Source organism: Salmo trutta, chromosome 14 (genome assembly GCF_901001165.1).
Source record: "Salmo trutta chromosome 14, fSalTru1.1, whole genome shotgun sequence".
NCBI classification, from domain to species: domain Eukaryota; kingdom Metazoa; phylum Chordata; class Actinopteri; order Salmoniformes; family Salmonidae; genus Salmo; species Salmo trutta.
In genome coordinates, this window is record NC_042970.1 from 38337154 (window position 1) to 38364239 (window position 27086).

General features: G+C 41.8%; 1 protein-coding gene across 4 annotated transcripts; it reads right to left on the reverse strand.

Annotated features, from left to right (window-relative positions):
* Positions 1-24: 24 nt before the first annotated feature.
* Positions 25-25411, reverse strand: LOC115208025 (protein FAM219A). Of its 4 annotated transcripts, none has more exons than XM_029775735.1 (6): positions 24848-25411; positions 20717-20816; positions 6936-7038; positions 6024-6107; positions 4813-4888; positions 25-2850 (listed from the first exon to the last, which is right to left on the reverse strand). In XM_029775735.1, exons 1-6 carry the CDS (start codon positions 24908-24910, stop codon positions 2692-2694), a joined length of 585 nt encoding a protein of 194 aa, XP_029631595.1. In that variant the 5' UTR covers positions 24911-25411; the 3' UTR covers positions 25-2691. The 4 variants fall into 4 exon arrangements, with proteins under 4 accessions (XP_029631595.1, XP_029631597.1, XP_029631594.1 ...); XM_029775737.1 differs by having other exon boundaries at positions 4834-4888; positions 24848-25410; XM_029775734.1 differs by having other exon boundaries at positions 20717-20819; positions 24848-25407.
* Positions 25412-27086: the final 1675 nt, after the last annotated feature.

Here is a 27086-nt window from a genome sequence, read left to right on the forward strand (position 1 = left end):
ATCACATGGAAGTTGCACCACAACTTTTAACTCAGATCTTTGATATTTATTTGTAGACATGATACACTACACAGAACAATAACATTGTTACATACAGAAACTTTAAAATTGTTCACATCTTCTTTAAAATCACAATGAGTGTCTGAATGATATCCTAAAAAAGCCTATGGGCAATATTTAACATCCGCAAAATGGCACTAAACTCACAATATTGTGAGTACTGTAGTATTTCAGTGCAGTTTCATAGCTGTGCTGTCCTCTGTGTCCAAGTTAAAATGTAGATCCCCCCCCCCCCCAAATAAAAATAAATAAATAAACAGGCAATAAATATCTTCCAATACAATGCATTACTTAAGGCATACTCTACTTTAGACACCTCTGGGGTGAGAGGGAGTGTGAACTTGTGATCACAATGACAGGGGAAGCTAATGCTTAGCGCTCAGACAAAGCAGGTATACATTTCCATTGCTATTTGGATGATGCGTCCTTGAATATAGACAAAGCGTTTTTCCACTTCTTGCCTACTGAACACAGTGTTCCCTGTTTTGCACCATCCCAAAACAGCAGGTATTTTCATTATTTTGGATTGACCCGTTTGTGCTTGATTTGTGTGTTTTCAAACTGGAGTCAACCCCTCATATCATTCATTGCACTACAGTGGAATGCACTGGATAACCAAGCACCAAAAGCAGTACAGTATAACATCTTTACCTCATCCATCGCTTTACATATAGTACGCTATACACAGTCTTGGATCGTTAGACATGAGGAGCAATTTCCAATTTGAAGCGTTCTACAGTGCATTCTGTGTGTGTGTGTGTCATGTGTACTGTGCCTGTGTGATTGCACAGACTGTCAGTGGCAGTGAGAAAAGCACAAGGTGGCGCTACAGCCTACTTCTGGAAGCACTATAGGAGGACATGGGCTGCTGTGTGTACAGGCGGACATTTTGCCCAACCACTATCATTAGGGTACTGGTAACATCCCTGCTCAGGAATTCAGAAGGACACATTCTCCATTTCAACTGGTATATTCATACAATAATTTAACACCATCTCATGTTAAATTATGGCTGTTATGCTCATGAAAGTTGTGTTTTTTTGGACACAATTATACAAATACCTTTTTTTAAATGGCCTTTTGGCACAGTTAAACTATAGTACCCACAACCACTGGGTGCCAGGACTAGGAAATGGTATTATAGTATGGCAGGTACAGTAATGGTTAGCACATGAATCCTACTGAGCATATTGGAAAAATGTGCTTCTCTTACAACAGTTCAAAGTAATTTACACAACAAAATAAAAAAGATTAGAAGTACAATAGACAAGACACCATAGTGAAATCAACAATGAGTAAACGTATAAGCAGGATGACCCAATATACAATTATATTGAGGGGTAACAAACCATTTAGTGTTACAGAAATATCCACTAAAATAAGTTATCATTTTCATGTGGACAGTAGTAGACTGGCACTAAATACACATTGGCTTCACCATACAGTATCGGACCTAGCCTGGTCCCAGATCAGTTTGTGCCATCTTGCCAGCTCCTATGGTCATTGTCATGCCAAACAATGTGCACGACAGCACAAGCAGATCTGGAACCAGGCTTTGTGACCTATGAATCCCATATCTTTTCGTTAAATACTGCACAAGAAAATGACCCCATCTAATTGGCGCTAGGGTGAAGTTGCAGTAGACTGGTCCCAGATCTGTTTATGCTGTCTTACCTTGACCATACTCGAGTTTGTCAAGACAGCACCAACAGATCTGGGACCAGGCTAATGATGCAGTGGGTCAGGTTGAGAGCCTAACCCCCCCCCCCAGTTACTGTATTGGTAGGGTGTTTATCTAAGTGGCACAGTGAGCAACATGCAAAGCTGTTCTCAAGTCATATATCAAAGTTGTAAATAGGAATAGTTATTCTGATGTCTTTGTATGAGAATTCAAATATTTGTTATGTTCCCACATCATGTGAAACACGTATCACAACAACAGGAAGAGAAAGAAAATCTGATCCGAAAAGATAGAGGAGCGAGAAGACAGACTGCTGCAAATCCACTCAACTCAAAACTCACTTTGCATTTTAACTTGTGAGATGCCTGCTTGGAAACATAAAATAAATATTCGGGATTCCTCTGTGTTCGTTGCTGTATCTCCTTAAATATTCTAAAAAGGTTTGATATTTGATTTTAGACACGTTACACACACACACTCAGACAGCTCTTCAATCAAATGTCTGTCCTTTTTCCACGCTCACAGTACATTCCCTGTTGATCCCTCCATACAGTAACAGCAACAAAGACTTTCAGGAGGTCAAACAAAGTTTAAGACGACATAATCCTCAAGAGACCATCTTCGAAACACTGCCATCTCACACAAGTTCAGCATTTGAGACCTTTCCATTGCCCTCCAAGTAATATTCCAAGATGAGACAAGGTAGAGCTGCTTCTGAATACTACTCAGACATAAAGACCCTATAACGTAACAAACAAACGTATGCTCATGTCCTACCATAGGAGGAACCAGTTACTCTTTGTAAATTTGTTCAGCATTTTCACCCTTTTCAAATCCACACTAATTCCAATACACCTATTCTTCTGTCCCGTCCCCCCAATCATTTCAACTCCTCCTCTTCCTTGTTGCTGCCCTGGTGGCAGGGGCGGGACCATCTGTCATGGGAGGGGCTACTGGATGTGGCAGGCTGAGGAGGAGGTGGCTTGGCAGCACATGCAGGTGGGGTTGACTGATTTGGGAGGGATCAGATCCAGATCCTCGTCGTCAGGGATCTCGTCTAGCCGGTAACCGTCCTTCAGTAGCTGGATGTTGAGGTCCTGGTTGATCTGCTGCAGGGGACAGAGTGGACAAAACATGATCCTTTCCCAATCGTAATACAGTGTGCTCGGAAAGTATTCAGACCCCTCGACTTTCTCCAAATTTTGTTACGTTACAGTCTTATTCTAAAATGGATGAAGATGTCTCCCCCCATTAATCTATACACAATACCCCATAAGGACAAAGCAAAAACAGGTTTGTAGAGATGTAAAAAATATATCTCTCTCACATTTACATAATTATTCAGAGCCTTTACTCAGTACTTTGTTGAAACACCTTTGGCAGCGATTACAGCCTTGATTCTTCTTGGGTATGACGCTACAAGCACACCTGTATTTGGGAAGTTTCTCTCATTCTTCTCTGCAGATCCTCTCAAGCTCTGACAGGTTGGAAGGGGAGTTGCACAGATATTTTCAGGTCTCTCCAAAGATGTTCGATCAGGTTCAAGTCCGGGCTCTGGCTGGGCCACTCAAGGACATTGAGACTTGTCCCGAAGCCACTCCTCTGTTGTCTTGGCTGTGTGCTTAGGGTCATTGTCCTGTTGGAAGGTAAACCTTTGCCTCAGTCTGCGGTCCTGAGTGCTCTGGAGCAGGTTTTCATCAATGATCTCTGTACATTGCTTCATTCATCTTTCCCTCAATCCTGACTAGTCTCCCAGTCCATGCCGCTGAAAAACATCCCCACAGGATGATGCTGCCACCACGCTTCACCACAGGGATGGTGCTAGGCTTCCTCCAGACATGACGTTTGGCATTCAGGTCAAAGTGTTCAATCTTGGTTTAATCTGACCAGAGAATGTTGTTTCTCTTGGTCAGAGTTCTCCAAGCGGGCTGTCATGTGCCTTTTAGTGAGGGGTGGCTTCTGTCTGGCCACTATCATAAAGGCCTGATTGGTAGAGTGCTGCAGAGATGGATGTCCTTCTGGAAGGTTCTTCCATCTCCACAGAAGAACTCTGGAGCTCTATCAGAGTGACCATTGGGATCCTTGACCAAGGGCCTTCTCCCCCAATTGCTCAGTTTGGTCAGGGGGCCAACTCTAGGAAGAGTCTTGGTGGTTCTAAACTTCTTCCATTTAAGAATTATGGAGGCCACTGTGTTCTTGGGGACCTTCAATGCTGCAGAAATGTGTTGGTACCCTTCCCAAGATATGTGCCTTGACTCGGAGCTCTTTCGACAACTCCTTCGACCTCATGGCTTGGTTTTTGCTGACATGCACTGTGGGACCTTATATAGACAGGTGTGTGCCTTTCCAAATCCTGTCTAATCAATTTAATTTACCACGTGGACTCCAATCAAGTTGTAGAAACATCAAGGATGATCAATGGAAACAGGATGCACCTGAACTCAATTTCAAGTCTCATAGCCAAGGGTCTGAATACTTGCGTAAATTAGGTATGTTTTTTATTTGTAATAAATTTGCAAAAAAAACCTGTTTTCACATTTTCATTATGGGGTATTGTGTGTAGATTGATTATTTTATTTTTTCCCCTCAATTTTAGAATAAGGCTGTAACGTAACAAAATGTGGAAAAGGTCAAGGGGTCTGAATACTTTCCGAATAGACTGTAATAAAGAGCCACGTACGTTATTATTGATTTGAAATGTCACAATGTTTTAGGTAAAACATAAGCGACTACAGAAATGCTATGGGTCGTGCTAGTCATTGTATAGTCGCAGACCTAACACCAAGTAATGATGTAAAAAGAAAAAACTAAAGTGAGACAAAATTACAACTTAAACACATATAGACAAACGCATGGATAGAAACGAATGGCGATGAAATGCATGATAAATCACGACCGACGGAAACGCCATAGTTATACATTTACAAAAGTGAACGGTGATCAGAGGAGAAAAGATACAGGTTACAGGATAGAAGCCATGGGAAGTGACATAAGCAGGGAAGTGACATGACAGGTTATGCAGTGCTTATGACAGCTTATGGTGACATTAGCTGTATGTAGTGCATAGATACCTGGTCCCTCAGACATCTCACCTCGGCTGAGGAGTATCCAGACGAAGAGTATCTGGACATGTCAAAGTCATCATCACTGAAACAGGAAGAGATGGTTAGTCTGACACCCAGACCTCCCAAACACCAGGACGTAACACAAACATTGACAGGGACAGTAAAAAAAATAAGTTAAATATACATAATACAATATTGTGCTATGGAGCTTAAATTTCTAAATAATAAAAAGGGAACTGTAAACTCATTTTGGGATACTTTTGAAAACATTGCTCAGCATTTCAGTGTGTTCCCTTCCAGAAAATGATTTATGAAAACCAAAAACACAGTGTTACATTCTAGATCTCCAGGCATCTCCCCAGTAGATAATTAGGCACCATGAGGAGCTGACATTTCAGCAGGATTGATTTATTCTAACAGAGACAACCAGCAGAGACAATCTGGAACGTTCCATTGAGCCTGACTCCAGGAATGATTGGCCCTTTTCTTAATGAGGCTGAACTCTATCAGACACGCCCAAAGACAATAAACAACACAAACACACATGTACTTTTATACATGTGTTTTTTTGTGTGTGTTTTAGAGCAAGAACATGACGTCATCGTTGTGATGGGTGCCAAAAAGCGCAAATCGACAGATAAAGGTCATGGAAAACACAGGGTACAGGACCCATGTATTCATTCCAAATGGCACCCTATTCCCTTCATAGCGCACTACTAGTCAAAAGCAGAACACTATGAGGGGAAAAGGGTAGAAAAGGGTGCCATTTGGGACACATCCCATCTGTACCACACGCTGGGCAGGGAGCACTGAGCCTTTTTTCCCGGCGGTCCAAATCCCAAACCCCCTAATCCGGCACCCTGGGAGAGGATTTTCCCTAAATTTGGGAATGACTCTGCCTGCTTGCCGAGAGAGGGAGGCTCGGAGCGGAGCTGTAACAGCCAACAAGAGCAGTTATACTTTTCCTGCTTTCCCCGAGTCGGATCACTCTTTTCTGGTATGTGCTACTCTTTCAGCCTGTATTGAATTCAGAGAAGTAGTTAGTCCCCTACGCACTGTGACTGAGCTTTGAAAGGCTGAAGGTGGAGGTCAGGAACAAGTCTGTTGGACGCCAGTGTCAAGAGAGAAAGAGAGTAGACGTCGGTAAGATGTGAGATGGATATCTTCTTCTCACCCTTTTGAAATCCCATTCAGAGAAATATTCCATTCACCGTTACCTGTCTGTATCCAGTGCTACCAGGGGCTTCTCATCTGGGCTGGTCTGGTCTAAAGAGGAGTAGCCTTTGTTTGGCACCACCAACCTAAATGAGAGTAGAAGAAAAGACACAAAACGTGTGTGAAAATATCATGGGGATCGTCAAAGTAACATTTTCAAGTTTTCAATAAAAAAGGGCAATATATCCCAAAAACTTAAACTTGAATGTTAGCTCAGTTCCAATTATGTGGCACCATAATTAAGATATTCTGGTTCCTGGGTTTCTCCTCCAATCTCTTGAATACAACAGATCTGTGGCTAAATCTGGGATATCATAAAATGGCACGAACCAGCCTCCTCCTCAGCAGCAGCTGTTAGCCACAGCAGGGGTTAGTACTCTCCTAGCCTGGTTAGAGCGCTTTTGGGTAAATCGCCAGCCTCCAATCTAATGGGTGCTGCCCATAATCTGGGGCTCTGGGTGTAGGGGGAGCTGCTTTCACATCTCTGCTAATCCACCGAGGGACTAGGATTACAGACAAAGGGAAGGGCACCTGTTAGTGGGTTTGACTGAACCAGGCCCATACGCTTATCAACTAGAGTGAGTCTGAATTTAGCATTCACACAGACCGCCATTTCTAAAGTCCCTGTTCAGTTATGAATGGTTTATATTTTGAGTTTTAAAATGTGTTTTTGTGTATTTCTGATACCATTTAAGACTTTCTGGTAGACGTTTTCTAAGATCCCTTTTCCACCTGTTTACCCAGAAATCAAAGCCTTTACCTATGGCTAAATTTTAAGACAGAAAATAGAGACTCAGCTTTCATTTGACACCCAATTTGATATGACCTATTAAGTTCGCGTTGGTGCTCATTTTCCATGGAAATGCCCCAAAATAATAACATGGTGAGGAAACCATAAAGTTTGAGCTTGTTACCGTGTTCTGGCCATGACGTTGTTCTTCTTGGGTTGCTGGTTGACAGGGCTACCCACGGTGCCATTTTTTACTGATCCCTTCCTGGCCAGCTCTCTCTGTTTCTCTGCCAATCACAGGAGATAACATCATAGTTAAAAACAATTAACAAACAAGGCAACAGTAAAGATGTAGTCCCCCATGAATGATGCAGCGCCCAACCTTGGGCCAATTGAGACACTGCGTGTGACTAACAGATTTCAGCTAATTACTTCAGCTCCCGCCTTGGGCCAATCAGTGTAATTTTGCAAATTCTGGATCTCTACGGCAAGACGCATCATTCACCTAAGTTTCCTCAAAATCGGACCAGGGCTGTCTAAGATATCACGTGTCACTAACATATGAATGAACGAACAAACAAGAGAGAGATCCAAAGTCCCCTCTCTGATTTCATCGTGGGCGACAATGAGGGAAAGTGTCCCCCCCTCCATCCCCATTGTCTTCCAACAGGTGGTGTCATTTCTAGGCGACACACAGTCCTCAGCATAGTCGTCACCACTATTTTATGCAAGACAATTCCCCAATACCCTTCTCCACAATGTATTCAATTGTTCATCTGCTTTGCTTTCTTTAGTGGGTATACAATAAAACATGTTGCTTTCAGGTCCATCACTACCTTCTACCTGAAAATGACCAAAAACAAATGATAGTAGGCAACCGTACTGCAACACTGGTTGTGCTGACATATGGAAAACTGTGGTCATTTATAACTCATATAGGGGCATGTGGGGTTTATAATGTAAACTTTGGGCTTGACTTTTATGGGACTTCCACACTGTCGTCTGTGTGCTTGGAATTCCTCTGTGGTCCAGTAGTGAATAAGCAGGCTGCCAAGACAATGATTGTGATGCAAAGCTTAATTAACATCAACATGACACTTCATTTCTTTAATCTCTGAAGCACAGTGCTGCTGACCAACTGAGTACATGAGGGAGATAGGGTTATGGGATTGGAAGCTGTGACCTCATTGCCCTTTCAAAGTTCCTGCCCTGGGATACGTTGAGTAACTCCAGCCTGTTACTGCTAGCAAGGGCAGAACAGCTATTGGGTATTGTCTTTAGGCAATATACCCCAAATAACCACAGCAATGCTCCGGGAGATCAAACACACTAAAGCTTTATTAGGCTTTATTGTGGAAACAGTTTAATAGGAATACAGTGCATTCGGAAAGTACTGAGACCCCTTGACTTTGTCCACATTTTGTTAGGTTACAGCCTTATTCTAAAATGTATTCAATTATTTTTCTCACCAATCTACACACAATTCCCCAAAATGACGAAGTGAAAATAGGTTTAGACATTTTAGCAAATTCATTTTTTTTTTTTTTTTTTACATTTACATAAGTATTCTGTGTCAAAGGAAGGCCCAAAGAATTGTCAAAGACTCCAGTCATCCAAGTCAGACTGTTCGCTGTGCTTCCACATGGAAAGCGGTATCGGAGCGCCAAGTCTAGGTCCAAAAGGCTCCTTAACAGCTTCTACCCTCAAGCTATAAGACTGCTAAACAATTAATCAAATGGCCACCCGGACTATTTACATTGACACCCCACCCTCCCTTGTTTTTATGCTGCTGCTACTATTACTCGCTGTTTATTATCTATGCATAGTCACTTTACCCCTACCTACATGTACAAATTACGTCGACTAACCTGTACCCCTGCTAGAGTTGCAAAGGGTCGGAAACTATCCGGTAAATTTACCAGAAATGTTCCATGGGAAGTTAAGCCCGGGAATTTTGCTTAAATTCATCAAAAAAAAGTTAGCTTATAACAGTGAAATCTAGAAGAAAAAGAAAATGCACACCTATTAAGGCGAGGTGCTGGCTAACGGAGTAGAAAACTTGAAAATAAGGGAGAGCCGCACACACTAGGAGCTCAGATGCGAAAATGTAATATCCAATGTTTAAGCTTATAACAGTGAACCTTTTTTGTGGGATACACAAGGCAATTCTAGGTCTTGTGGCATATTTTGGTTAAACTATCCCCAATTCAATGGAATTACAACCCTCTGCATGCACAGCGCATTCTTCCATCACATGTACAGCTGATTCTCTAGCTCTTGCACACTAATGAGATGATATTGAGCCCACACTACTACACTGTCTGAGCCAAGGACTACATGCTTTCTGGTATGTTTTGATTACAATACTGGGTGGGGTGAATATATTTTATATGACATGCATGATTTTGTTTACCAGTAAATAGTAGCCTACAGCAAAGTGTGTTTAAAATCATTTATAACTTGTTAACAATTTCAGCTGGTTAGTTTTTTTATACCATGTGGGTTTTAGCTTGCTTGAGCCTGCTAACTGAGGTGTTAATTCACCTGTTTCCATACACGTTTCATTTTAAAACATTTATCTTACAAAACTGAGTTATTTAATCTAATTGCTTAACTATTTATCTGTACATGGAATTGTATTTTTTACTCTTTTTTCTAATCTTTACAAAAAAAATGCCATGGGCACTATCTGATGTGTGGAGAATTTTCACTGCAGCCAATGTAGAAGGAAAAGCTGTGTACATTTGCAAATACTGTGCTAAATCATACGTTGGACCACAGAAGGTATTTGCACTGGTGACAGACAATGCTGCGAACATGAAGGCTGCTTGGTCTAACGTGGAGGAGTCCTACCCTCACATCACACCCATTGGCAGTGCTGCTCATGCATTGAATCTGCTTCTCAAGGACATCATGCCACTGAAAACAATGGATACACTCTACAAGCGAGCCAAGGAAATGGTTAGGTATGTGAAGGGTCATCAAGTTATAGCAGCAACCTATCTCACCAAGCAAAGTGAGAAGAATAAGAGCACCACATTGAAGCTGCCCAGCAACACCCGTTGGGGTGGTGTTGTCATCATGTTTGATAGTCCAAGAAATGTCCATATCACAGTCTGCCGATATGGACAGCCCCATCAAGAGGATCCTCCTGGATGATGTATTTTGGGAGAGAGTGGTAAGCAACCTGAAACCTATAGCAGTAGCCATTGCACGGATTGAGGGAGACAATGCCATCCTGTCTGATGTTCAGACTCTGCTTACAGATGTAAGAGAAGAAATCCGTACTACCCTGCCCACTTCAATGTTGCTCCAAGCAGTGGAAACTGCAATTCTGAAATACATCAAAAAGCGTGAAGACTTCTGCCTGAAGCTCATACACGCCGCAGCATACATGTTGGACAACAAGTATGCTGGCAAGAGCATCCTGTCTGGTGCAGAGATCAACAAGGCCTATGGTGTCATCACTATCGTGTCTCGCCACCTTGGCCTGGATGAGGGCAATGTTCTTGGCAGTCTGGCGAAGTTCACTTCCAAGCAAGGGATTTTGGATGGAGATGCAATATGCTAGTCGTGCCAACATTTCATTAGCCACCTGTCAGAAGGGACTTTGGTGATCTGAGGCTCTTTCTCCTGTTGCCTCCATCACCCTCCAAATCCCACCAACATCAGCCACCTCAGAGCACAACTGGTCCTTGTATGGGAACACACACACAGAAACACACACACACACAACACACCAAAGCACACAATAGGCTGACCAATACAAGGGTTAAAAAATTGGTGGCCATCCGGGCAAATCTGAGGCTTTTTGAGCCTGACAACAAGCCATCCTCAACAAAGTTGGAAAATGACAGTAAAGATGAGCCCTCAGAGTCTGATGTTCAAGAGGTGGACATTGAGGAGGTCCAGGGAGAAGACATGGAAGCCTGAGGGGAAGACAACAAAAGCTTTAGTTCCTAAACTCATTTTACAGATGTACAGTTGAAGTTGGAAGTTTACATACACCTTAGCCAAATACATTTGAACTCAGTTTTTCACAATTCCTGAAATTAAATCCTAGCAAAAATTCCCTGTTTTAGGTCAGTTAGGATCACCACTTTATTTTAAGAATGTGAAATGTCAGAATAATAGAGAATTATTTATTTCAGCTGTTATTTATTTCATCACATTCCCTGTGGGTCAGAAGTTTACATACACTCAATTAGTATTTGGTAGCATTGCCTTTAAATTGTCTAACTTGGGTTAAACGTGCGGGTAGCCTTCCCACAAGCTTCCCACAATAAGTTGGGTGAATTTTGGCCCATTCCTCCTGACAGAGCTGGTAACTGAGTCAGGTTTGAAGGTCTCCTTGCTCCCACACGCCTTTTCAGTTCTGCCCACACATTTTCTATAGGATTGAGGTCAGGGCTTTGTGATGGCGACTCCAATACCTTGACTTTGTTGTCCTTAAGCCATTTTGCCACAACTTCAGAAGTATGCTTGGGGTCATTGTCCATTTGGAAGACCCATTTGCAACCAAGCTTTAACTTCCTGACTGATGTCTTGAGATGTTGCTTCAATATATCCACATAATTTTCTTTCCTCATGATGCCATCTGTTTTGTGAAGTGCACCATAAACTCCTGCAGCAAAGCACCCCTACAACATGATGCTGCCACCTCCGTGCTTCACGGTTGGGATGGTGTTCTTCGGCTTGCCAGCCTCTCCCTTTTTCCTCCAAACAGAACGATGGTCATTATGGCCAAACAGTTCTATTTTTGTTTCATCAGACCAGAGGACATTTCTCCAAAAAGTACGATCTTTGTCCCCATGTGTAGTTGCAAACCGTAGTCTGGCTTTTTTTATGGCGATTTTGGAGCAGTGGCTTCTTCCTTGCTGAGCGGCCTTTCAGGTTATGTTGATATAGGACTCATTTTACTGTGGGTATAGATACTTTGTACCCGTTTCCTCCAGCATCTTCACAAGGTCCTTTCCTGTTGTTCTGGGATTGATTTGCACTTTTCGCGCCAAAGTACGTTCATCTCTAGGAGACAGAACATGTCTCCTTCCTGAGCAGTATGACGGCTCCGTGGTCCCATGGTGTTTATACTTGCGTACTATTGTTTGTACAGATGAACGTGGTACCTTCAGGCGTTTGGAAATTGCTCCCAAGGATGAACCAGACCTGTGGAGGACTACCATTTTTTTTCCTGAGGTCTTGGCTGATTCCTTTTGATTTTCCCAGGATGTCAAGCAAAAAGGCACTGAGTTTGAAGGTAGGCCTTGAAATACAGCCACACCTCCAATGGACTCAAATTATGTCAATTAGCCTATCAGAAGCTTCTAAAGCCATGACATTTTCTGGAATTTTCCAAGCTGTTTAAAGGCACAGTCAACTTAGTGTATGTAACCTTCTGATCCACTGGAATTGTGATAAAGTTAATTATAAGTGAAATAATCTGTCTGTAAACAATTGTTGGAAAAATTACTTGTGTCATGCAACAAAGTAGATGTCCTAACCGACTTACCAAAACTATAGTTTGTTAACAATACATTTGTGGAGTGGTTGAAAAACAAGTTAATGATTCTAACCTAAGTATATGTAAACTTCTAACTTCAACTTTAGGTCAAATAGGGGAGAGGCGTTGTGCCGCTTTATCTGTTTTTGAAACCAGGTTTGCTGTTTATTTGAGCAATATGAGATGGAAGGAAGTTCTACGCAATTAGGGCTCTATATAATACTGTACACTATCTTGAATTTGTTTTGGGGACTGAAAAGACCCCTGGTGACATGTCTGTTGGGATAAGTGTGTGTGTCAGAGCTGTGTGTAAGTTGACTTGCAAACAATTTGGGATTTTCAACACATTGTTTCTTAGAAAAAGAAGAAGTGATGCAGTCAGTCTCTCCTCAACTCTTAGCCAAGAGAGACTGGCATGCATAGTATTTATATCAGCCCTCTGATTACAATGAAGAACAAAACGTGCCGCTCTGTTCTGGGCCAGCTGCAGCTTAACGAGGTCTTTCCTTGCAGCACTGGACCACACGACTGGACAATAATCAAGATTAGACAAAACTGGTGCCTGCGTGGTGTCAAAAAAGCAGAGCATCTCATTATTACGGCCAGACCTCCCCCCATCTTTACAACCATTGAATCTATATGTTTTGACCATGACAGTTTACAATCTAAAGTAACGCCAAGTAATTTAGTCCCCTCAATTTGTTCAACAGCCACACCATTCATTACCAGATTCAGCTGAGGTCTAGAACTTAAGGAATCATTTGTACCAAATACAATGCTCTTAGTTTTAGAGATGCTCAGGACTAGTTTATTTCTGGCCACCCATTCCAAAACAGACCGCAATTCTTTGTTAAGTGTTTCAGTGACTTCATTAGCTGCGGTACCGCTTGCCGTGCGTCTTATGGCTTGGGGGCTGAACCTGTTAAGAAGCCCTTTGGACCTCGACTTGGCGCTCCGGTACTGCATGCCGTGCGTTAAGGGCTTGTAAGTAACCATTTCACGGTATTCGGCACCTGTAACAAATAAATCTGATTCAGACCCTTTCCTATGAGCAGTGGTGGAAAAAGTACCCAAATGTCATCCTTAAGTAAAAGCATAGATACCTTAATAGAAAGTTACTCAAGTAAAAGTTACCCAGTAAAATACTACTTGAGTAAAAGTCAAAGTATTGGGTTCTAAACATACATTTACTTTTGATACTGAAGTAATTGATAAAATATACTTAAGTATCAATCATTTCAAAAATGTAGGAAGTAAAAATAACATTTTCATTAGGAATGTAGTGAAGTAAAAGAAGTCAAAAATATAAAAAAGTACAGATAACCCCCCAAAAAACAACTTAAATACTACTTAAGTATTTCTACTTAAGTACTTTACGCCACTGGCTATGAGACTTGAAATTGAGCACAGGTGTATCCTGTTTCCATTGATCATCCTTAAAACCTGTTTAGGATAGGGGGCAGTATTTTCACAGCCGGATAAAAAACGTACCCGATTTAAACTGGTTACTACTCTTGCCCAGAAATGACAATAGGAATATTATTAGTAGATTTGGATAGAAAACACTCTGAAGTTTCTAAAACTGTTTGAATGGTGTCTGAGTATAACAGAACTCATATGGCAGGCAAAAACCTGAGAAAATTCCAAGCAGGAAGTGGCCCGTCTGAGAATTGTAGTTCTTTTGATTCTCTATCGAAACTACAATATCTGTGGGGTTACGTTGCACTTTCTAAGGCTTCCATTGGCTGTCTAAAGCCTTCAGAAAGCAGATTGAGCCATCTCCTGTCTCTGGGCAGAGTATAGTAGCTCAGTTTCTCAGTGGTCTGCCTGGGGACAAAGAGATTGGATATGCGTGTTCCCGCGTGCATGCCGTTTTTTCTTTTCCTCTTTGAATGAATACACTATTGTCCGGTTGGAATATTATCGCTATTTTACGAGAAAAATACCATAAAAATTGATTTTAAACAGCGTTTGACATGCTTCTAAGTACGGTAAAGGAAAATTGACTTTGTCTCGAAATGCGCTCGCGCGTCACCCTTTGGATAGTGACCTGAACGCACGAAGAAAACAGAGGTATTTGGACATAACTATTTTGTTCATTATTTGGAACAAAAACAACATTTCTTGTGGATGTAGCAGTCCTGGGAGTGCATTCTGACAAAGATCAGCAAAGGTAATACAATATTTCTAATACTAATTCTAATTTGAGTTTAGTTTGCCCCGAATTTGGCGGGTGTCAAAATAGCTAGCCGTGATGGCTGAGCTATGTACTCAGATTATTGAAAAATGTGCTTTCACCGAAAAGCTATTTTAAAATCTGACATAGCGATTGCATAAAGGAGTTCTGTATCTATAATTATTAAAATAATTGTTATGTATTTTGTCAACGTTTATGATGAGTAATTTTGTAAATTCACCAGAAGTTTTTGGTGGGAATACATGTTCTGAACATCACACGCCAATGTAAAAAGCTGTTTTTGGATATAAATATGAACTTCATTGAACAAAACATACATGTATTGTATAACATAATGTCCTAGGAGTGTCATCTGATGAAGATCAAAAGGTTAGTGCTTCATTTAGCTGTGTTTTGGGTTTTTGTAACATATATGCTTGCTTGGAAAATGGCTGTGTGATTATTTTGGTCTATGTACTCTCCTAACATAATCTAATGTTTCGCTTTCGCTGTAAAGCCTTTTTGAAATCAGACAATGTGGTTAGATTAACGAGAGTCTTATCTTTAAAATGGTGTAAAATAGTCATATGTTTGAAATTTTAATTATTGCATTTGAGGTTTTTGTATTTCGCGCCACACTGTTCCATTGGATATTGGCTAGCGGAACACCTAGATGCAACAGGTTTAAGATGTTTCTACAACTTGGAGTCCACATGTTGTAAATTCAATTGATTGGACATGATTTGGAAAGGCACATTGTGTGTGAATTGGAATAGTTAACAGTGCATGTCAGAGCAAAAACCAAGCCATGAGGTCGAAGGAATTGTCCGTACAGCGCCGAGACAGGATTGTGTCGAGGCACAGATCTAGGGATCTGCAGCATTGAAGGTCCCCAAGAACACAGTAGCCTCCATCATTCTTAAATGTAAGTAGTTTGGAACCAAGAACCCAATGGTCACGCTGACAGAGCTCCTCTATGGAGACTTATTTCCCTCACCAACCTGAGCTGCACATAGTCCATCTGTAAATTGCCCACCCAATCTACCTACCTCATCCCCAAACTTTTTATTTTATTTACTTTTCTGCTCTTTTGCACACCAGTATTTCTACATCATCATATGCTCATTTATCACTCCAGAGTTAATCTGCTAAATTTTAATTATTTGCTCTTGGTAGAGTGGCCAGACGGAAGCCAATCCTCAGTAAAATGCACATGACAGCCCACTTGGAGTTTGCCAAAAGGCACCTGAAGGACTCTGACCATGAGAAATAACATTCTCTGGTCTGATGAAACCAAGATTGAACTCTTTGGCCTGAATGCCAAGTGTCAAGTCTGGAGGAAACCTGGAACCATCCCTACGGTGAAGCATGGTGGTGGCAGCATCATGCAGCGGGGATGTTTTTCAGCGGCAGGGACTGGGAGACTAGTTATGATCGAGGGAAAGATGACTGGAGGAAAGTACAGAGAGATCCTTGATGAAAACCTGCTCCAGAGCGCTCAGGACCTCAGACTGGGGCAAAGGTTCCCCTTCCAACATGACAACGAACCTAAGCCCACAGGCGAGACAACCAGGAGAGCCTTCAGGACAAGTCTCTGAATGTCCTTGAGTGGCCCAGCCAGAGCCCGGACTTGAACCCGATCAAACATCTTTGGAGAGACCTGAAAATTGCTGTGCAGCAACGCTCCCCATCGAACCTGACAAAGCTTAGGAGGACCTGCAGAGAAGATTGGGAGAAACTCCCCAAATACAGGTGTGCCAAGCTTGTAGCGTCATACCCAAGAAGATTCGAGGCTGTAATCGCTGCCAAAGGTGCTTCAACAAAGTACTCAGTAAAGGGTCTGAATACTTATGTAAATGTGATATTTCACTGTTTTATTTGTAAGAAATGTGCAAAACTTTCTAAAAACCTGTTTTTGTTTTGTCATTGTGGGGTAGTGTGAGTAGATTGATGAGGGGAAAAAAACTATTTAACCTCTCTGGGGTATGTGGGACGCTACCGTCCCACCTGCGGGACACACTACTCAACAGCCAGTGAAATAGCAGGGCGCCAAATTCAAAACAACAAAAATCTCAATTCAAATTTCTCAAACATACAACTATTATATCCCATTTTAAAGATACACTTCTCGTTAATCCAACCACATTGTCCAATTTCAAAAAGGTTTTACGGCGAAAGCATAAAGTTAGATTATGTTAGGACATCGCAGAAGAAAAACCACAGACATTTTCCAAGCAAGGAGAGGCGTCACAAAAACCAGAAATACAGCTAAAATTAAGCACTAGCCTTTGATGATCATCAGATGGCACTCATAGGACTTCATGTTACACAATACATGTGTGTTTTGCTCGATAAAGTTTATATTTATATCCAAAAAAAACATTTTACATTGGCCCATAATGTTCAGAAATATTTTGCCTCCAAAAACTTCCGGTGAATGAGCACATCAATTTACAGAAACACTCATCGTAAACATTGATAAAATATTAAACTTATTTAAAGAATTATAGATAAACTTCTCCTTATTGCAACCGCTGTGTCAGATTTCAAAAAAGCTTTACGGCAAAAGCACACTGCAATAATCTGAGTACTGTGCTCAGACAACATCAAGCAATACAGATACCCGCCATTTTGGAGTCAAATAAAATCATAAATAGCATTATAAACATTCACTTACCTTTGATGATCTTCATCAGAATACACTCCCAGGAATCCCAGATCCACAATAAATGTTTGTTTTGTTCGATAAAGTTCATAATTTATGTCCAAATACCTTCTTTTTGTTCGTGCGTTCAGTCCACTACTCCAAATCCAGGAAGCGTGCTGGAATGTCACGAAGAAAAGTTTAAAAAAGTTATATTTACGATGTATAGCATTAATCTTTAGGGTGCTTTTAACATAAATCTTCAGTAATATTCCAACCGGACGATTCCAATGTCTTCAAAAATGAACTGGAACACAGCTAACGCTCACGTGAACGAGCCACTGAACTCATGTCATTTTCTGAGTCATCAACTTCCAGGAGCTCGTTCGCTCAAGATTCCCTGTAGAAGCTTCAAACAACGTTCTAAAGACTGTTGACATCTAGTGGAAGCCTTAGGAAGTGCAAAATGAACCCTAAGTCACTATATACTGGATAGGCCAGGACTTGAAAAACTACAAACCTCAGATTCCCACACTTCCTGGTTGGATTTTTCTCAGGCTTTTGCCTGCCATATGAGTCCTGTTATACTCACAGACATCATTCAAACAGTTTTAGAAACTCCAGAGTGTTTTCTATCAAAATCTACTAATAATATACAGTGAGGGGAAAAAGTATTTGATCCCCTGCTGATTTTGTACGTTTGCCCACTTACAAAGAAATGATCAGTCTATAATTTTAAATGGTAGGTTTATTTTAACAGTGAGAGACAGAATAACAAACAAATCCAGAAAAACGCATGTCAAAAATGTTATAAAATGATTTGCATTTTAATGAGGGAAATAAGTATTTGACCCCTCTGCAAAACATGACTTAGTACTTGGTGGCAAAACCCTTGTTGGCAATCACAGAGGTCAGACGTTTCTTGTAGTTGGCCACCAGGTTTGCACACATCTCAGGAGGGATTTTGTCCCCCTCCTCTTTGCAGATCTTCTCCAAGTCATTAAGATTTCGAGGCTGACGTTTGGCAACTCGAACCTTCAGCTCCCTCCATAGATTTTCTATGGGATTAAGGTCTGGAGACCGGCTAGGCCACTCCAGGACCTTAATGTGCTTCTTCTTGAGCCACTCCTTTGTTACCTTGGCCGTGTGTTTTGGGTCATTGTCATGCTGGAATACCCATCCACGACCAATTTTCAATGCCCTGGCTGAGGGAAGGAGGTTCTCACCCAAGATTTGACAGTACATGGCCCCGTCAAATGATGCAGTGAAGTTGTCCTATCCCCTTAGCAGAAAAACACCCCCAAAGCATAATGTTTCCACCTCCATGTTTGACGGTGAAGATGGCGTTCTTGGGGTCATAGGCAGCATTCCTCCTCCTCCAAACACGGCGAGTTGAGTTGATGCCAAAGAGCTCCATTTCGGTCTCATCTGACCACAACACTTTCACCAGTTATCCTCTGAATCATTCAGATGTTCATTGGCAAACTTTAGATGGGCATGTATATGTATTCTTGAGCAGGGGGACCTTGCAGGCACTGCAGGATTTCAGTCCTTCACTGCGTAGTGAGTTACCAATTGTTTTCTTGGTGACTATGGTCCCAGCTGCCTTGAGATCATTGACAAGATCCTCCCGTGTAGTTCTGGGCTGATTCCTCACCGTTCTCATGATCATTGCAACCCCACGAGGTGAGATCTTGCATGGAGCCCCAGGCCAAGGGATATTGACAGTTCTTTTGTGTTTTTTCCATTTGCGAATAATCGCACCAAATGTTGTCACCTTCTCACCAAGCTGCTTGGCGATGGTCTTGTAGCCCATTCCAGCCTTGTGTAGGTCTACAATCTTGTCCCTGACATCCTTGGAGAGCTCTTTGGTCTTGGCCATGGTGGAGAGTTTGGAATCTGATTGATTGATTGCTTCTGTGGACAGGTGTCTTTTTTACAGGTAACAAGCTGCGGTTAGGAGCACTCCCTTTAAGAGTGTGCTCCTAATCTCAGCGCGTTACCTGTATAAAAGACACCTGGGAGCCAGAAATCTTTCTGATTGAGAGGGGGTCAAATACTTATTTCCCTCATTAAAATGCAAATCAATTTATAACATTTTTGACATGCGTTTTTCTGGATATTTTTGTTGTTATTCTCTCACTGTTCAAATAAACCTACCATTAAAATTATAGACTGAGCCTTTCTTTATCAGTGGGCAAACATACAAAATCAGCAGGGGAACAAATACTTTTTTCCCCCACTGTACAGATCCTACCTTCTGGGCCCGAGTAGCAGGCAGTTTAATTTGGGCACGCCTTTTATCCAAAATTCCGAATGCTGCCCCCTACCCTAGAGAAGTTAATACATTTTAGAATAAGGCTGTAACTGTCACGAGAATTTTGCTATCTCAATGGTTGAACTCAACTATCACTCAAGCTTTAAATAATTCCCAGAGGTTGTAATGCTCTTGTTAATAAAGAATTATTCAAAGACCCAGTCTGCAATAGATCAGTCCTTTATTCAGAGAGCTCTGCCCTCTCAAGTTCAGAGCCCATATTTTATACACACACAAGTTCCTGTCATAGGCTACTCCCTGCTCAGATAGTATAGTGGAAAAATACAGACTAACACATCTCATTATCTTCTGCAAGCCTAGCCATTTCTAACAGTTACTCCCCTACCTAGGTTGGGGAGGCCTCTCTCCTGTTATTGGTTTCAGAGTTATCACAAGGTCGTCTGTAGACAGTTCAGTTGTCCTTTGATGTCTCAACTATACATTTCTCATATTACGAAATAGTAACACAATAGCCTAGTCACACACATTATTGGATTATGACTAACACATTTCATACAATTATATGGTTTCAGGGTGGAATACTTCAGTCATTATCTTAAACATAGAATAATTTGTATCAGTAACATAACAAAATGTAGAAGTCCAGGGATCTGAATACTTTCCGAATGCACTGCATCTTGGTTATGACTTTCAGTCAGTAACTCAAACCTATTTTGATAGCTCTAGGCCTATGTCAAGAAAGAAATTCAGCAAAACATGGTAAAGGAGTAATGTTACAAAGATGCATTACAAAGAAGAATCATCACTTTGGTGCATCTGACTGAACCTGCCTTCCTACATGTCGCTGTGCTATAAGCCTATCATAAATATTTATTGTGCTTACGCAAAGAACACAGCATTGCTCCAAAAATAGATGACCTACTGAATGAGAATAAAACCGTTGACTCATTAATACATTTTGTGTTGTGGATCTGTGGTGTAGGGATGTTATATGATGTACTGTTATCTTTAGCTCATTTAGTACAAACATAGCTCACCGTTTTATCTTTTGTTTTAGATGTAATGTGGGTGCTTTGGTGTCTTTGGACCCCAGGAAGAGGCAGCAGCTAATGGGGATCCCTAATAAATACATTAACCAATTGCTATAGCTGATTCACTCAGTTTGATAGCATGCCATCAAGTTATGCATTTGCTCAAATGCCACAGCTGGTGGTTGTATGGTGTTACATATTGACTGACAGACTGAATGATTTAATAATTTATAGACAGAGAGATGGTCTTATTGAAGGCCACCGTGTGTTAGTAGAAGACAGACACATTGATGTTGTACAGGGAATGAGGAGTGGAGATCCTATTATAAGGCTCACCTATTTTCACTTGCAGTGGGGAGGGCTTGTAGTTCATGGCCACCGTTTCCCCTTCTCTAGTATCGGAGTCGGCCTCAGAGGTGGAGGATGCTGCTGGGTCCTGCTGCAGAAAAAAACAGATGATTTCCCAGGTTTGATATGGTCATTTTCTATCAGATGTGTTCAACTTTTTTTATTTCACCTTTATTTAACCAAGTAGGCCAGTTGAGAACAAGTTCTCATTTACAACTTCGACCTGGCCAAGATTAAGCAAAGCAGTGCGACAAAAAACAACAGAGTTACACATGGAATAAACAAAAGTACAGTCAACTTTCAAGATTCGCTGTGGTTGTTTTACATTTGACCTCTGGCACAAATCAGCTTCCATAAGCAACAGTCCTATTTTCAATTCCAAAACAGGCAGACTTCAGCTTAACTTCAACCAGTGAAAATATTTGTATTCGACCATGCCCAAAAGGCATTTTGCAGGCCTTTGAGCACCTTCTTCACCTCATCTATGGCATTCTACTTATAATTTACTGTTTAGTTAGCCTCTGCTTCCAGGCTTCGCTCACGTGAGGTGAAAGCCTGTGACAGAGACCACTGTTAAGTGTGTGCCTGCTTGTGACTCTATGCTTGGCCAGTTTCCACTGCCAGAGCACTCTACTTGTGAGACTGGGCTGGGAGTAGGCCAGTGAGGCTGCCTGTGAGCGACGTCACTCGGGGGGCCGTGGGAGAACAGAGGGGGTTCCTATTGGATGGGACTGTCCCAAATGGAACCCTATGTAGTGCACTACTTTTGACCATGCTCTGGTCACAAGTAGTGCACTATAAAGGTAAAAGGGTGCCGTTTGGGACGTAACCGAGAACTGCTGGATGGTCTGGCTGGTTGGTCTGCCTACTCCATTGACAGAGCCCTGCATTATGTTCACCACAAGCCTGTCACAGCCAGCAAAGTAGGCCGGAGCAGAGATCCTACAAGGGCAGCCTGAAAGAACACTGCATTCTCTCCAGGGAACTGCCTGGCTGTCGTGGTGAAACAACAGACCACTAACAAGCAGTACAGCAGGCAGAGCATGAAACTACTATACAGCACCTAGTAAACGTATCCACTCCCTCTCTTCCACACTTTTCCCATTCTGCTGACTTCAATTTTACAAGCATAGTTGATTACATTTAAACACGTACTGTGTAGTCTACACTGTAGACAGACCTAAGTGTCATTACGCAATAGCCTATATTTATATTTGTAATTTAGCAGACACTCAGAGCCACTAACAAGCACTCTTATTTCACTCCCAGAACAAGTGTTAAATAACGGACTCAGTGCTTTTTCCCCGTCTAGTACAATTCATACCGGCACTGGACACAAACTGCTTCATCCGGTGAAATATTGTTCATTATGCTGAACAAATTAATCAAAAGTGACAACATGGTGCTAACAGAGCACTGGGACATGGGAAAGTACAACAATGAGATATTCCCACTGTAACAGCCTGCAAACATCAGGCTATTTTTGTTCTGCGACAAAGACCCATTATTTTCTTTATGAGGTTTTCCAAGCACCAGCTTCTCCTTCTACCCATTCAGAGTCACACCTTAGCTCACACAATAGAGGTCTGAGCAGCTGGAAAGAAATAAAAATATATATATATATTTTTTTATCTCCACTCACAATAGATGAAGTGTGGATGATGTGTCAAGTTATGGAATGATGTTCTCCTTGAGGTCTTTAATCTAGTATGGATGCATGTAGAAGGTGCATCTGTTTTTGTGTGTGTTTTGATGAAGTGAGCTCTCCCTGTGCAGAAGATGTGAGGGATACATGTTAGAGGTCATACGACATATCATCAACACACACTTATACATCTTCTATATGTATCCATGCTTGATGAAAGACCTCAAGGACATCACACCATACACCAGTTAAACTAGGTGTGTTTCCATTGCCTAGTCTGGTCAGCTATGACCTCCAGAGCTAACAGCAGTGGTGGAAAAAGTACTCAATTGTCATACTTGAGTAAAAATAAAGATACCTTAATAGAAAATGACTCAAGTAAAAGTCACCCAGTAAAATCCTACTTGAGTAAAAGTCTAAAAGTATTTGGTTTTAAATATACTTAAGTATAACAAGTAAATGATGAAATATACTTAAGTATCAATCATTTAAATGCCTTATATTAAGCAAACCAGACAGCACCATTTTCTTGTTTGATTTATTTATTTTTATTTACAGATAGCCCGGGGCAAGCGCCAACACCCAGACATAATTTACAAACGAAGCATGTGTTTAGTGAGTCCGCCAGATCAGAGGCAGTAGGGATGACCAGGGATGTTCTATTGATAAGTGTGCGAATTAGAATATTTTCCTGTCCTGCTAAGCAATCAAAAAGTAATGAGAACTTTTGGGTTTCAGGGAAAATGTATGGAGTAAAAAGTACATACTTTTTTTTAGGAATGTAGTGAAGTAAAAGTGTTGGGGGAAATTCCAGTTCCCATCAGTTAAATTGGATGTGGCATTTGGCTTAAATACATGTCACCCTTCTATAGTGCTGTTTAAGTTAAAGGGAGTGTTGGCACAACCCAACTCAAACTGTAGCCTAAATCTACACAGGACAGCCTGTTTATTAATTTGAAGTCAATTTCAGAACATTTGAGAGGCAGTTGCCAAGTTGATTCATTTTCTTTACCATTCACAATGAACTGATTAGCATGAGAATGCAAAGTGCTCTCTGTGCAACAGAACAGCTGGCTCTTTGACTCTCTGATGTGGGTTGAATAAGGATAGACTACAAGTTGTCATTGCGGTCTACGTTGACCTAACAGACCTAGCCATTGGATATTCTTCAAGTAAATCATGCTAGAAGTAGAAACTAATACTAGCAATCTGAAAAAATATATTTTTTTTAATCACTGACAGCAATAGCACGTTGAAGTCTTATTACAAAAACAGGCTTGAGGAAAGGTGAATGTCAATGTTGACAATTTAAAAGAAGCAGGCTGAGAGAAGAAAATAATGGCAATGATAGAGATCTACCATTCATTTATGACCAACACACACAAATACATTAAGGCGTAACCAGATAAAAGCATTAAATCCATGCCAGCATTAGCAGACGTGAGAAACATGAGAACATGGACTGTGAATCAAATCGATATGTTGAAGAGAAGCGAGATGGGCCTAAATTATTCTCTCTGATTTTGTGCGGGGGGAGGCACCTAATAATATCAAGGAAGCCCCCACAGCGTATGTCACTGTATCTTTTTCAAGTTCAAAGTATTTTCTATCCAATGCACATTGAAAGAGAAGATATAAAACCAGCAGACACTAGGCCTTCCATGGAATGAATTTGACACTACGGCTGTAGAGGAACTAAAGGGACCCAACCACAGTGTATGGGGCAATACACATATTGAGAGGTCTGAATGGTGAAAACCCATAAAGAAACAATGAAGGACACTGAAAGACCTAGTTGTGGGGGTGAACCTATACTCATCCTGCACTGACAGGCACCTGCAGTCCCCGTTGAGACTCAAGAGGTACAGAAAGGTCCTTCCTGAAACACCATGAGTATATCGAAGCCAGAATGCACAAATTAAAAGTGAACTGACAGTGTCCAGACCAGTCTGCACGTGAACAGTGCAAGTGCGAATGTTAAGCTGTATCCACAGTTAAGCCTATCAGTGGTATAGTACTGTAATTCTCTCCTCCAGACGAACCTACCATCTCGGGCTATGCATCAGCTGAGGCTGAGGCTGCCGGGCTGGGCATCAGCTGGAGACAGCGCATATTCACCCAGCCAGCAGTCGTCATATCGAAGCGAGCTCTACTTCCCCCACCACAATTCCCAAGAAATAACACGTCACCAGTTTGGTTAGAAACTAATCTCGGTGGCAATGACGGCCAGACGAAGTCCATTCAATAAAATGTTATCGGTCAGAATAAATGCTTAGGAAGACTCAAACATAATTGTCAAACGGGAACCCACCCACCCCAAGCAAACAAAACCGGGCAGTCGCTAACCAGCTGTCTGACAAGGATTTTCGACAAACACACCCGTTCACGCATTTACATTCTAGTATAGGCTTAATTTCAAGGTAATTTGAACTCAAATGAAGCTAGCAATAAACTAAACAAGACATTGCACTTACCAAGGGCTGCGTCTCCGTAACTGGGGGTACTTGGAACCTATCCATTTCTTCTTCCTTCATCATTTTCGACGATTGGTATTAGCTAGCTACACCGCCAAACCGATGTAAGATCTTAATATTTGTAAGCACAAAAATACTCGACTTATTCCTTAGGTTGTCGCATAAACGATGTGTTATTTTTGTATGATTCTCATTTGTTTTCTGCCTCTAGTCAGTCAGTAAGGCATGGTCAGGTCTGGTGACTCAACCAAAACAGACAGACCTACGTCGGTCCTAGTGATCTGTCATTCGCGAACAAACGGCTCTTTTTGAATGTATCTTTTTGGTGAACGTCGGGAACATAATGGCATCGGTGAAAGAGCCGTACATTTGGCTCCCTGATTTGCATACTGCTTTTTGAGCTCGAAACAACGTTTTTCTGCGGATAAGTTACAAAATAATTAACTAAAGAGGGTGAATCCTCACTGCAAAAACAATAAATAATGGGGAGAGCGCAACAATCTGGTCCACGCCGTTTTGGAGCCAAATGAGCCGGCTCTTTTACGTGACTGGAGCCAAATGAGCCGGTTCACCAAAAAGACTCGGAATGACCATCACTAGTCGGTGCCATCTTCCGGGTGTGGAAAAATTCATACATTATTCATGACATCACCGTCCAATCATGGACGAATGATGATGGCAATTCGAGATAACGCTTGAAAAACACCAATTTAGGATATCACAACAACCACGTCGACAATATAGGTCTAGACTAAAGCATGTCAGATAAAAGGCTATATTATATATATATATATATATATGTAAATGTACATATTTGTAGGAACATAACAAGATTCAACAACTGAGACATAAACTGAACAAGTTCCACAGACATGTGACAAACAAAAATGGAGTAATGTGTCCCTGAACAAAGGGGGGGATGGGGGGGGTCAAAATCAAAAGTAACAGTCAGTATCTGGTGTGGCCACCAGCTGCATTAAGTACTGTAGTGCATCTCCTCCTCATGGACTGCACCAGATTTGCCAGTTCTTGCTGTGAGATGTTACCCCACTCATCCACCAAGGCACCTGCAAGTTCCCGGACATTTCTGGGGGGAATGGCCCTACCCCTCACCCTCCGATCTAACAGGTCCCAGATGTGCTCAATGCTATTGAGATCCGGGCTCTTCGCTGGCCATGGCAGAACACTGACATTCCTGTCTTGCAGGAAATCACGCACAGAACGAGCAGTATGGCTAGTGGCATTGTCATGCTGGAGGGTCATGTCAGGATGATGGGAGTAGGATGTCTTCCCTGTAACGCACAGTGTTGAGATTGCCTGCAATGACAACAAGCTCAGTCCGATGATGCTGTGACACACCGCCCCAGACCTTGACGGACCCTCCACCTCCAAATCGATCCCACTCCAGAGTACAGGCCTCGGTGTAACGCTCATTCCTTCGACGATAAACGCGAATCCGACCATCACCTCTGGTGAGACAAAACCACGACTCGTCAGTGAAGAGCACTTTTTGCCATTCCTGTCTGGTCCAGCGAAGGTGAGGAACTGCCTTACAACGGTCTACAAGCCCTCAGTCCAGCCTCTCTCAGCCTATTGCGGACAGTCTGAGCACTGATAGAGGGATTGTGCGTTCCTGGTGTAACTCGGGCAGTTGTTGTTGCCGTCCTGTACCTGTGATGTTCGGATGTACCGATCCTGTGCAGGTGTTGTTACACATGGTCTGCCACTGCGAGGACAATCAGCTGTCCGCCCTGTCTCCCTGTAGCGCTGTCTTAGGCGTCTCACAGTACGTACATTGCAATTTATTGCCCTGGCCACATCTACAGTCCTCATGCTTCCTTGCAGCATGCCTAAGGCACATTCACGCAGATGAGCAGACAAACCTGACTCAGTTACACCAGCTCTGTCAGGAGGAATGGGACAAAATTCACCCAACCTATTGTGGGAAGCTTGTGGAAGGCTACCCGAAACGTTTGACCCAAGTTAAACAATTTAAAGGCAATGCTACCAAATACTAACTGAGTAAACTTCTGACCCACAGGGAATGTGATGAAAGAAATAAAAGCAGAAATAAATCATCCTTTCTACTATTATTCTGACATTTCACATTCTTAAAATAAAGTGGTGATCCTAACTGAATTTTTTACCAGGATTAAATGTCAGAAATTGTGAAAAACTGAATTTAAATGTAAACTTCTGACCCACAGGGAATGTGATCAAAGAAATAAAAGCTGAAATA

Coding starts and splice junctions, on each gene's coding strand:
- LOC115208025 (XM_029775734.1), bottom strand. CDS start 24,910: ATGATGAAGGAAGAAGAAATGGATAGGTTCCAAGTACCCCCAGTTACG. Junction 7,039..20,716: donor CCCACTGCAAGTGAAAATAG/GTGAGCCTTATA, acceptor TGTGATTGGCAG/AGAAACAGAGAGAGCTGGCC. Junction 4,889..6,023: donor GTAGCACTGGATACAGACAG/GTAACGGTGAAT, acceptor TTCCTGTTTCAG/TGATGATGACTTTGACATGT.